The sequence below is a fragment of the Eleginops maclovinus genome, chromosome 13, assembly GCF_036324505.1.
Source record: "Eleginops maclovinus isolate JMC-PN-2008 ecotype Puerto Natales chromosome 13, JC_Emac_rtc_rv5, whole genome shotgun sequence".
NCBI classification, from domain to species: Eukaryota; Metazoa; Chordata; class Actinopteri; order Perciformes; family Eleginopidae; genus Eleginops; species Eleginops maclovinus.
This window is the reverse complement of record NC_086361.1, coordinates 7,726,033-7,738,715: the sequence shown is the minus strand read 5'-3', so window position 1 is coordinate 7,738,715 and position 12,683 is coordinate 7,726,033. Positions and strand designations below refer to the sequence as shown.

General features: G+C 39.8%; 1 protein-coding gene across 1 annotated transcript; it reads left to right on the top strand.

Moving 5' to 3' along the window:
• The first annotated feature begins 553 nt into the window (after nt 1–553).
• LOC134875110 (voltage-dependent calcium channel gamma-6 subunit-like) lies at nt 554–11,989 on the top strand. The gene is made up of 7 exons (XM_063899534.1): nt 554–628; nt 4,377–5,119; nt 5,812–5,922; nt 6,595–6,703; nt 9,033–9,107; nt 10,116–10,253; nt 10,354–11,989. Exons 2-7 carry the CDS (start codon nt 4,913–4,915, stop codon nt 10,572–10,574), a joined length of 861 nt encoding a protein of 286 aa, XP_063755604.1. The 5' UTR covers nt 554–628; nt 4,377–4,912; the 3' UTR covers nt 10,575–11,989.
• The last annotated feature ends 694 nt before the right edge of the window (nt 11,990–12,683 follow it).

The window sequence follows — 12,683 nt, the reverse complement described above, 5'->3', positions numbered from 1 at the left end:
AAGGTAACACACGGGAATGCACAGATACATGCACACACAGACACAGACACAAATATGTAAACCTATATTGTGTGTGTGTGTGTGTGTGTGTACAGGTACACTCACCCTATACACACAAATACACACACACACACACACACACACACACACACACACACACACACACACACACACACACACGCACACACGCACACACACACAAACTGCAAGGTAACACATGGGAATGCACAGATACATGCACACACACATAGACACAGACACAAATATGTAAACCTATATTGTGTGTGTGTGTGTGTGTGTGTGTGTGTGTGTGTGTGTGTGTGTGTGTGTGTGTGTTTGTGTGTGTGTGTGTGTGTGTGTAGAGGTACACTCACCCTATACACACACACACACACACACACACACGTGGCCATTTAGCTGATGCTCTTTTTCAACCCCTCCCACCTGTACACTTTCAGACCCCCAATCCTCCCTCGGGACGTAACACCAACTACGACCTACGCCCTCTTTTCCCCTGCCTTCCTAACCCGCCCTCCTCTCTTTCTCTCCCTCTCTCCCCTCTCACTCCCTCTCCTCTTCTCGCCTCGTGCTCCGTCACTCCGAGCAGAAGCACACACACTAAAACCAGGTCAGCAACTTGTTAAAATCATTGTTGTGATATTTGTGAAGTGGCGGCGAACGTTGTGAAGCACACGTGCAGCACCTGCTACGGAGAGAAAAAATAAAGCTAATATTTCAGCATGATATTTAATGGCTACTGCTTTGGGGGGCTGGGCTGGTGGGGGGAGCTGGAGAACTTTTAAAACAGTGCCTTCACAGAGTGTTTATGGAGTCCAGTTTGCCATGCAAGAACTTTCTCCTCAGGGCCGATGCCATGTTGACTGATTATTGATGAGAGTAAGAAATAATTTTGTCCAATTTTAAAACAAATTTATTTTTGGAACTTTCTCGTGTTTCGATGTAAGTTCTTCCACTTACACGAGTTATAAAGCAAGCCATGTTCAGATTTCATGGCTAGGGGAGAGCAGAGTATGCTTGATTTAATGTTTCAATATTGTTCAGCACTAACATTATACTTTAACTAACCAACTAATTCAGCAATGTCTTTTATTGTTTGATGTTTACAAATGTATGTCCATAGTGACAAAGTGGGCCATTTTGGCATTTTGAATGTCCTCTTCTTCTAGCAATAGATAAAGTGTTTGTGTGACATTACCGTTGTCATACCAGGAACTTATAAACCAATAGTAAAATGTGTTAGTAGTATTATTGGTAACATCAGTATGGTAGTGGTTAATTGTTATCTCTCCTGTAACATAACGGTTGCAAGTAAGATGCTGGCATCTGCTGCATGTGTCTGCCAAACTGCCTTTGAGCAAGATGCAAGATGTCTGCCTGCTTCTCCATATCTCTTTGGATTACTGCGATTGCCTGGACCTATGTAAAATATACTACTATTAACAAATAGTCAGAGGTGGGAGGAGTGATCAGATTTTGTACTTAACTAAAAGTAGACGTACCAGAGTGTAGGACTACTCTGTTAAAATGAAAAGTCCTGCATTCAAAAGGTAGTACAGTAGTTGAGTAATCCTGCTTAGTTTCTTTACGCCACTTCAACTATATGCTATAAATTATATTGCTAAGGTTCATCTTCTGTCAGTTAACATCAAATATTTTGTTATTAATTCATTACTTTGGGTGGTCATTTGATATTTATAATTTTATCTAATGACTTTAATTTACTTTAATATCCCATTCATTTCCAGATTTGTTTTGTTATTTATTGTCATTCATTTTATCATTTACAAAACCACAGAATGACTTATCTTCTTGTTAAATAATATGAAAAATAAATGTAAAATTTCAAACATCAAACAGCAGACCTCTCTAACCCTGCCATAAAATAGAAAAAAAAACCCTGAAACAAAGGCAAGGCAAGTTTATTTATAAAGCACCTTTCAACACGAGGCAATTTAAAGTGCTTTAAGAGCATTAGATAACAAAGAAAATAACAAGTATTTTCTTTAACAGTTGTTTTGATAAATGCATACAAATTCAGGCCTCTTGCACACACTAAGACTTTAAAAGAATTAAAACCTACATTTTTTATTTTACAGTTTGTGTATGCAGTATCATGGAAAACCAGTGTGCTTATTGAGATGTTTGGTAACTGAATGCTTGAATGCGAATAGTATCGTCAAGTGTTTCACCTAAGATGTCTATAACAAGATATGGTGAAACTGTGTTAAACTGTATTTGATGTAAGCATTTTGTTTTATCTGTTTTCCATGAAGAACTTTGTAAAAAACAAAGCTAAACTTCCACTGTAGCTTGCTAACGAGACAGTCGCTGATGGGAAAGTAAAGTTATGTGTTCTCCCCAGGGGATGTGTATCATTTTTTTGCTAACAAGAGGCGGGGGGGGCATGTCTTGTCTGTTGTCACCACTTCCTGGTGGAACGCAGCAGGACAGCTGCTTTATTCACCCTACAGACATAAAGGGTTTAAGATTTGATTCATCTGCATTGTATCTTGCGTGACTTCTCCATCACAGAGCTTCTCGGAATAGATAATTGGTTATGGCTTGAACATGATGAGTGTTTTTGTGCCGCTGAGGTTCCACAAAGCCTCTCAGAATAGACAGCAGGTTGTGAATCCAACGACTGTCTTTCTTCTATGTTTGCTGTCACATAACATCTCAAAATAGATAATTGATGGTGATATCACTATGCTAAGTGTTTTTAAATTGTTTCTTCTGTCTTAATTGGAAAGTAGAACAGACAGCTAAGATAATTGTTTTTGATTAGAGGAAGCTCTCTCCAGTCCTGTGCTTTTTTTCTATCACAATCCCACACTCGTGAAGCTTCTGAATTCCGGATAAATCATAACGTCATTTGTAATGTCATTGGTCTACATACATTACTATAGAAAGACTTATTTTGTTACAGATTTAGATGTGAGTTGTTTGTGTTAACTCGGCAACCAATGCTTTTAATCTTATGTTACTTTGCTGCAAGGATTCTTAGAAGTCCCCATTTGCCCCTTGTAATAACGCTAATGCTAATATATGGCTGCATTTTTGGTATAACATGTTACATTCTTAATTCCTATTGCTGGAGTATTTTACAAATGTTTGCTGTTACATAGATAAGTTACATATGTACAGTAACTTATTCAAATGACCAACATTTATTTTGAAACACACCATTTTACTAAATATAGCCTAGTTGCAATTCAACAGTGACCTAGTGTTTATAGTTGACCATAATCCTGGAGAAATTCCCTCGAAATGTAATTGAGAAAGTAGTCTCATTTTATTGGATCATTACATTTTCAGAGTTAGGGTTACTTTTTACAACTGGTAAAAGAGGTCAACCTTGCCAGGTCAAGGGAAGCGAGGTGATGTAACCTGAGATAACAGAAAGAGTCAGTTGCTCTTTCCTCTCCACTAAGCCTTTACTGTGTTGGCAAACTGTACAGATTCACAACTGGATAAGATCTAAACTCAACATTTAAGTCAAACCACCAGCTGTCCTGGGCAAACTACGTCCTGTTTGGCCAACACAGCTGCATTAAATGGGGCGAAGCCTGCGAGCTAGTTCAGGCAGTCAACTCGAGCACCAATGATACATTCGCACATAACGCCCCTCGTCACTCTTGCAACCAACCAAACATAGTCTCCTAACCTGTCGCTCTATTTAAGCTGTTGCATCCGCCTACCTCTGCCTCGCTAATGCAGCTGCTGCTACTACTGCTGTTTCCACGCTGCTAATGTGTTCACGTCACTGCTGCTGCTGCATTCACGTTGGCGATGCTTGCCTGCCCCACCACCACCCCAGCTTCTTCCCCAGCCTCCACCTGTAGGCTCTGGGGTTAGTTATCTAATCATCACTCAATGTTCTATGTTAATATGTGGAGTGATGAGGCCCGAGCCTAGATGCCAAACTCAAACTATATACTGTTTCTAATAAACATATTAGTTGTCTGACTGAACTTGGCTTATCCGTATCCAGACTATACCGTAATGATGCAGATTGAATAATGCCAGGTGTAAATTGGGGGAACAAATCTTTATAATAGACTCTGATGCCCTGCTGTGGTGCCCTTGAGCAAGGCCCCGGACACCTCCAATCCCCCCGCCCCATTGCTCCCCGGGCACTGCACAATAGCTGCCCACTGCTCATAGTACTAGGATGGGTTAAATGCAGAGGACAAATTTCACTGTGTGTGCTCTGCTGTGTGCATGTATGTGACAAATAAAGAGGGTTTCATCCTCCGATTCTATTGTCACTTAAAGATGTAACGTTGGATTCATCAGTATTTCCCTTTATTTACTTTTCTTCTATTTTTGTTTCGTCCTTTAATTTTCATCACTAGGAAGCATCACTTCATCCACTCCTGACTTCTACCTCTACAGACTCTCAGGGCATCATTCTTCTACACACATTTTCCAGTCTTTTTCTTTTTTTCACAATGATACATTCATCAGTTTTGCATCTGTTGTCGAAGCCACCATTTTTTCTGGGGCTGTTTTCAAAGAGAAGGCTGATTCCTGCTTGTTCTTGTTAAAGTCTTCAGAGAAATTGTTTGTTCAGTTATTGTGAGCAAAGACTTTGGGTTTAAACTCGTTCTTTAACTTTTGTATAACACTTTTTTTTCACTCTGTTATTTCTCAACACAGAGTCTTCTTTCTTTCTTTCTACCTCCTGTTCTTGCTCTTATTTTTTCAGCAACACCAGTCAATGACTTTACTTTACTTTAATATTGTCTCAGGGGTTTTTCCTGTTTTCTTTATGAGCACAAACTGAGAATACACAACAGTCGGCTTCTGGTTTTGTCTCCATCTTCAATTTTTCTTTTGCTCGAATTGTAATCATATCAGCAAGGGAAAAGCAAGGCATTGCTGCGACAACATGTGGTCTACCTTTTTTGTGACCGATGAGGAGGGCCGTACAGTGGGTCCGGCGGCGCCAGGAGGAGCGGTGATTGCACCGGCAGGAGCACCCCAGGGGCCCGCCGCTCTAACTGGCCTGATGACTGGACGCAGTACATTTGGCGGGAACAAGCGCCGCAGGACAACGTCAACAGGACACGCCATGAGTGAAGCCCAGGAGGGGAAGGTGACTGGGTTCATATTGTGTGAATGTGTTCTCTTCTATGTGAAAAAGTACTCTGGGGCTCCTGGAACCAATCAGTCATACAATAGCTTTTCCACAGAAATCTGGCCCGTCTACAGGAAGGGAAACAGTCAAGAAGAGCTCCTAATATTTAAAAAACAGTTTGCAAAATTAAATGCAGTTCTTTGACAAAGTGGAGATAAACGTTATGTAACTATAAGAACCATGACAGTTATCTGCAAGTGGGATATAATTGCTCAAAGGTGACTTAATCAGATGAAATGTAACCCACTTCAATGGAATCACCTTATTATTTAGAGGACCTTAATTTCACTTCCATAATATTCTAAACTATATTTTAAAAGACCAGACAAAAACATCTTCATTCTCAAGTACCACCCACACACCTGCTTGTTGGGGGTTGATATTTCATCTGGTGAGGACATTAAAAAGAACAGGCTGTTTCTTCCCTTTAGTGTTGCTGCTTCCTCTCTTCACATGAATCCATCCTGTATGTGCTGAACTTAACATTAAATGACGCCAAATACATGGTTGTTGGAAGTGCCAGAAAAAATATTAGTATTTAAAAAAAGGGTACTACTATGTGAATGTACACTTGCAAGTGTGTTATTTTAAATGACTCCTGCATATGAATTAAACATAGCACACTGCTTTGTTTTGCGTTCTGTCACCAGATCAAGTTGGCTTTCTTCGTGGCCATTGTGGGCGTTGTGCTGACTGTCCTTGGGGTGGGGACAGAGTTCTGGGTGGAGCTGTCACCGTCAAAAAGTTTCTATAACAACCAGGTGAATTATTGGATTTAATATCAGAGCTTTTGTTCATGTCCTTAATCCAGAATGTCGCTGTTTCACTAACTTTGTTACAGTGCATCTCTTTCCATGTGCATTTTCTAAAATGTTCAACACTTTTATGCTTGGTTTGTGTGTTAAGGCAAAATGCAAAAACATGCAAAGGAAACAGATTTAATTATTTAAGATTACTAACTTGAAGGATGTGACTTCAGCAGCCACGGAAGCCTTTGCTTAGCTATATACTCAATACAATAGAGACATACTGTATTGACACTGCTTTCTCTTTGGCTACACGTTTTGCTAATTTATATGCATAATCTTTAAGAGTTTGAGGTTTGACTGTTGTTTTAAACAGGTCTTTTTGCACACTCTTCTTCTGCTATGGTTTCCAACAACAGATTTGCACCATCAACTGCTTATCTTGATGAACCCACTCCTAATATTCATACATTTGCCAATTTTCCTCAAAATTCCATTCAAATGTTTTTTTACTTGACAACTCACTGTCCTCATTAACCAGTCCTGACAGGTCTATGTAGTAATAAGACACGGGGAAAAAACAATGTTTCCTCTTAGACATGTATCACTGTTTGGTGTCTAGAAGCACTATGATGGATGGAATAATAATATTTCCACTGAAAAAAACTCCTCGATTTTTTTTTGCAGACATGTCTGACAGCTCACTATGGCCTGTGGAAGGGCTGCACAAAGTCTTTGTGGGTGTCCGAAATCGACCCAGATAGAGAGAGCTGCGGACCTGCTGAACTACCCGGAGGTGACTCACAGAAACAGTGGCCATTTGGGTGGATGACTCTCTAAGATTGATGATGGCTGACTGGTCTGTGTGAGGAGAGGTTTTCTTATCTGATGATTGACAGACCAGCTGGCTGAATGGACGTTTGTCAAACTATCAGGCTTGTTAGATTGCTCTGTTTGAAGTAGAGAGTTAGCATGAGTGGCCTACCTGATTCTCTGTCTGGAAAACAACCTTGCCTCACTGGATGATAGCTGGATGAGTGACAGCTGTGACTGACTAACTGACTGAGTCATTGATACACGAGTGAAAGAGCAAGTCCACAAGTTTGATGGGTCAAGATAAAGGATACAGCTTTTGGATTTTGGAAGTACCCAGATGTAGGGCATCGAAAGCCATAATTTTGGTGATTTGTCTTGACAAGTGTTTTTTTATGTATATTCACAGTTCCGCGTCTTAGTCATGTTTATTTTACGTTAAGTCTCATAGAGGTTGGAAACTGCCATGGGATAAAATAACTGGCCAAGACAGTTTACGAATCATAAACCAAATAAAATAGTAAACCAAAACTAAAATATTGCAATAGTAGAAAATGGTATTTCACAATTATATACAAATATATGCTATAGAAAAAGATCAACTAAGTTTGAAGAAGCAAAAAAAAAAAGAACACTAACATGATGTCATCCCCTCATGGCATATTTGGTTGCTTAGTCCAGTGTGAAAAGAGATTATTAAAGCATTTCCATTTTACCATGACTCACCTGTTCGAGCTTCCCTTTTAAAGAATGACTCATAAAACAGACTGAGTCAGACTGAGAAATGTCCATCAGGAGATCTGTATGTGTTTATCATGGGTTTCAGACAGGACACATATTTGATTAGAAATCAGTTTCATCTACAACAACTTATAAAGACTCACAGTTGTTACTGTCTATGTGGTCAATGGCATTCAATGTGTAAAATGTTGGGAATTGGACATACAGTAAGAGTCAAGTTGGATGTGATCTGTCCATTAAATTGGCGTTATATGTTGTTGCAGATATATGCACTCCAGTTAAAAGCGGACGTGAGGGGCTATGAAAATAAACACGTTGACACGCTCAAACAATTGCTCCACTCCTTCTGTTTTGTTTGAGTATTTATTGTAGAAAAAAATGAGCGAAAATACAATAAATCAAAGCACTTCAATCAAAGATGGTTTAGAATATTGCAGTGGAAAAATGTTGCAGGTTTTCTGTATGAATTGCGATCAATAGAAAGTTTCGCCTCCCAACTCAACCCCCTCTCTTTCCATACAAAACCACACCGAGCAGGTGGGTGCAGCCAGGTTAAACAACCACTTACTCTGCCACAAACTCCAGTGCACGCTCACCACCAGTAATATGCAAAAAATACACAACAATAAACAGAAACACGTAAACCCCAAATCTGGTCCCTACACCAGTGCTAATCAGCCTTATAGATATTTGTTAGAAGGGCCTGCTGATGTTCTTTTAACCTTATTAAAGAAGTATAGTTTGACAACATCTTTATATTATTGTATTTGGTCACTAAACATTCATTTACAGCGAGGTGGTAACTTTTTTTTGGGTGTAACACCTGTGTGTTAATAGTAAATCAGTTTAAGCTACATTATTCAGTAAAGTGAGGTACCCCCAGACTACTCAGTTGAAATGTAACACTTTGTCACTCTGAGTGGTTGTTAATGACTCACAGAGGCGCACGATAGAACAACATGAGCCATTAAGAGAAAGAGCTGTACACAGAGAAAAAGTCTGACTGACCGATAGCAGACACCCCTTATTTGATTTGAATATCTGTTGAAAGGATTTCTGTGAAGTTCCTCTCAATGCTGTAACACTGATAGCTGTTAAGGGCAAGCTAACAACCTTTGAATACTCTGAGGATGTGGCTTTGATCACACTAATTAGGAGTGATGAGTGTGTGTGTGTGTGTGTGTGTGTGTGTGTGTGTGTGTGTGTGTGTGTGTGTGTGTGTGTGTGTGTGTGTGCGTGTGTGTTTTCTTGCTCTTGTGAAAACGTGTGAGGGGAACAGATAGAGGTGTCACATTCCATTTGACAGCCCAAGTCTAATTACTGTAACACATCAACAGGACGGCAGAATGTGATTAGTGTAGGAAGCATTGGATTGTCACCTTGAGCTTGTCATTGTGATTCACGGCTGATTATGTTTGATGGAGAATTGCTGAAACAGTGCACAGAGCTGAGAGTATTGGTGACTTGAATGCTAATATGCTTTTCATCAAGATTATCTGCAACTACAGATTATCTGACAATGATTTTTTATTTATGGTACCTGTTTCTTTCCTGCGTCTTCTTCCCTCTAGCATCCAACTGCACCTACTTCAAGTTCTTCACCACGGGGGAAAATGCAGTGTTGTTTCAAAAGACAACAAGGAAAAGTGAGTCATGCAGCTCTTATGGCCTCTTTGAACCGCTGTCCCACCTTTCCGCCCACCTCCTTCTTTCTTTCTCCCTTTTCCTCTTCTCCACCTCTCCTTTTCACTGCCTCCCTGTGCCCTGTTTGCCTCGTCTGATGCTCTTTCTTTGCTCTTCATTCCCTTTACTGTCGTCGCTCCCACGGTTCATCCCTGTCCTTTTCTCTCTGTGTCCCTTCACCTCCTCGCTGCAGTCTTTCAGGTTGGCCATTGTCTGCTCTGTGAGTGTTTGAAATCTATTCCGCCCACGCTGCGTTCAAGTGTCTCAGAGCTGCCGTCTAAACTCTCATTTCTCTGGCAGCTCCATAATGTATTAAGATCACTCAGTGCCCTACGCTGAATGAAGGAAGACAGACTACATTAAAATGTAATTGTTTGCTGATGCCACATCGCTGTCATGCTATGATGATTTAAGATATAGGCCTACAGCAAGAGAGGACCATATTAACATGTATCTTTGTGATTCTCAATGGTCTTACTTTATTTAACTCTTCTTTTAGGGTTGAAATGACACACATTTTTACCCCATGACAAAATACTTATATGTGTGACTATATACAATAAATGGGCTCAAAAAATGGGAGACCTTGTCATCAACCAAAAACGGACCACCCATTGTCAGTCAGGGTTAGGGAGGCTGTCTCTCAATTGAACCAACACATTTTTATTTTTATTGTAAACATTTTGTAAGCTTTGTGGATCTGCGAGTGTCCATGGCCAATGGTTTCCCATAATGCTCTTCTATGCGTAGATGTTTAAATAAATCCTTATGTACAGTAAACATTACGTCTGTTTTCTGCAGCAAACTAAAAATATTGAGTTTTTAAGTTTAGAAAATACCTAAAATGAGCATATTTGATTGGACTATGCAATGCACAAGATTGATGTTGAATTGTGTTGCAGCAAATTGCGTAGTTTCAATGTTGTACGAGGAAATTTAAGGTAACCACTCTGCCCTTCTTCCCCGTGCAGATCTGAATGTAGCGGCAGCCATGTTGGCCCTGTTCAGCCTGTTTCTGATGGTGATGGGGGCCATATGCATCACCATGGCTCTCAGTAAAGAAATCATTTTCTTTCTCAAACCGGCATCTGTCTGCTTTATTTTGTCAGGTCAGTGAAGGCATGAAAACAGGTCAACCTTGGGGATTTTAGTACATGAGATCTTTCTTGTTTTGGATGCTAGAGGTTTCTAATTGTTTGTTTTCTGCAGGTGTCCTGGTGCTTCTCTCTCTGATTGTTTTCCACCAGTCTGTCCTTGCCTTCCTGGCCAGCGACCACACGGTCCCGCTGCAACACCAGCTCTCCTGGTCAGTGTCGTGTGTCGGCTGTGCGGGGGCTGTGCTAATCGTGGGTGGGATCCTCTTCCTGCTTCTGGCGCTGCCCTACAGCCCCTGGCAGAGGTGTCTCCCTCAAAAAGACAGCAGCAGCTAGTGGCCCGGAGGTGTTGTTGCACTTTATCTACTCTTTCTTTTTGTAAGAATGGAGGCTCAGAGGGGTGAGGGGGTTTCCCAAAGATGTCTTACCAAAGAGATTGCTTTTTATGCGAGAGCTTTATGTTGGAGGCAATTTACTTTAAGTTCATTCAAGTCATTTGCAAAATGCTAGTTGTTTTAAAATTGTATAGCTATTGCACTCTATAAGCAGAACAGTTTTTAGGTAAAAGCTTTTTGAAGTGTGTTGTATAGGTTTTGTGCATGTAAATGGTCTGCCAAGGCTAAAATGCAGAAGTTCCCTCCAGAGGGAGTTTCTCTCCCACACACTACCCCCCCCTGCCTGAAACGCCTTGATTGGACTCCTTTGTTTACTTCTACAACATAGTGACACCATTATGTAACACTCACGCTTTATTGGCTAGTGCCCCAACACATTGTACGTGATAGGCTAAGGGGCGGGACATCTCTTGGCGGTTGACCAATCACAACAGAGGTGAGCAGCTAACCAATCAGAGCAGGATGGGCCTGGTTTCAGACAAAGGGTAAGAAAAGGTGCTGCAGCACAGGCAGTATGAGAAAAATAAAGAGCTTTTTGAATATTAAAGCAAGAAAACATGGCACAAAATACACATATGAACCTGAAAATGAGCATAATAGGGCCCCTATACGTTAATTAATTCTACATCAATATAAATCTTGTCATAGTGATTAATATCTATCCTTTCAAAAAAAGGGAATGCGTTACTAATGCTAGAACTGTAAACACTTAACAAAATAACCTTAAACCCAGCTACAGTGAATGAACCGAGCAGTATATTGATATCCAATGAGAACCTCATTAAGTATTGCCTCAGTGATGTGTGAAAAAAGCAATACTATGTTTGTTTTGTCTGCAGAGCTGCCATTTTACTGTCTTAGTTGTACATCAATTAACAACAATTGGCTCTCATTTTGTAATGCTACAAAAGATTCAGATGTGTTTCATTGATTAACTTTATTCACTGTCTTCATCACATATTTCACTTTTAATGTATAGTAGATAAGACATCCACTTAGGTTATGTAAACAAAGGAACGAGTTATGTTGAGGATGAAGTAACATAGTGTTAAATCAGCTAAAAGTGTGAGTCGCAGCAGGGTTTTTACCTTCAGTCTTTTCTTCTGTGATTTATGTTAGAACAAAGAGTATCTCAGTGCCTGAATGGAAGGTGAACTGCCTCTGTGACTTTTTTTGATCTGAATCAATTGAGTATGAATGACTTCATTTTATTATTAAACATGACATGAATAATTAATGTCATCCTTTCTCAGGTTCCATTTCTCTCTTATTCTGCACTCTCAACACGTTCCCAGCAAACGGTTCCTGTCTCCTAACTTTTTTTGTGAACCATCACTCTTTAAACGTTGTGATAAAAGCCACTAACTAGTTATGTATTCTGACTCTTTCTTATACACTGTTCTGAACTATACATACAAAAGGCAATGCACTATTATTTGTACATATCCTAAATAAATCAATGTTGTGTAATCCATGTAATAGGAACTTGAAAGTATAAAGACTAAAACGTATGTGTGTGGTGGAAGGATATAAAAAGGACAGATCTACACCCAATAGGCTGCTGTTCGTGTCGAACATGAATATTATTGGGAAAGCAATTTTAAATGAAGTGCAGGTGGCATTAAAGCTTTAGCAGCTTATGGTGCTTGAGCTAAACACGTTTTAAGTTTTGGCAGACAGCACAGTACAAATCAGTTTAGAGTCAGACACAACTGAATTTTGGTACAATGCCCAACTGATTCAAACTAGCCCTGTACCGGTCGGGTTTTGGAGGGCACCCAATGTTTACAATTCCGATTTTCTTTGTAATTAATCAAGCCAACTGAAATAAGGAAACAAAAAAGGTGTTAACACACTTTTCATGTACCAGGACTGTGTCACACTGCGAGTCAGCCCAGGCTATAAAAATAGATAATGCATTTTATTATTAACCATATACATTTTAAATGAAGCTATTAGTTCCAACAAACTACCCATTTTATTTAAAACTATAATTCAATACACTAATAAAGAATTATAGTCCAATTATCCTCATATGAACCTTCTCAAG

What these genes read in the sequence shown, in the direction of transcription:
- LOC134875110 (XM_063899534.1), top strand. Translation starts at nt 4,913, where the DNA reads ATGTGGTCTACCTTTTTTGTGACCGATGAGGAGGGCCGTACAGTGGGT. An exon ending in GTGAAGCCCAGGAGGGGAAG is followed by an intron (nt 5,120 to 5,811) that starts GTGACTGGGTTC and finishes TTCTGTCACCAG; the next exon opens with ATCAAGTTGGCTTTCTTCGT. An exon ending in ACCTGCTGAACTACCCGGAG is followed by an intron (nt 6,704 to 9,032) that starts GTGACTCACAGA and finishes TCTTCCCTCTAG; the next exon opens with CATCCAACTGCACCTACTTC.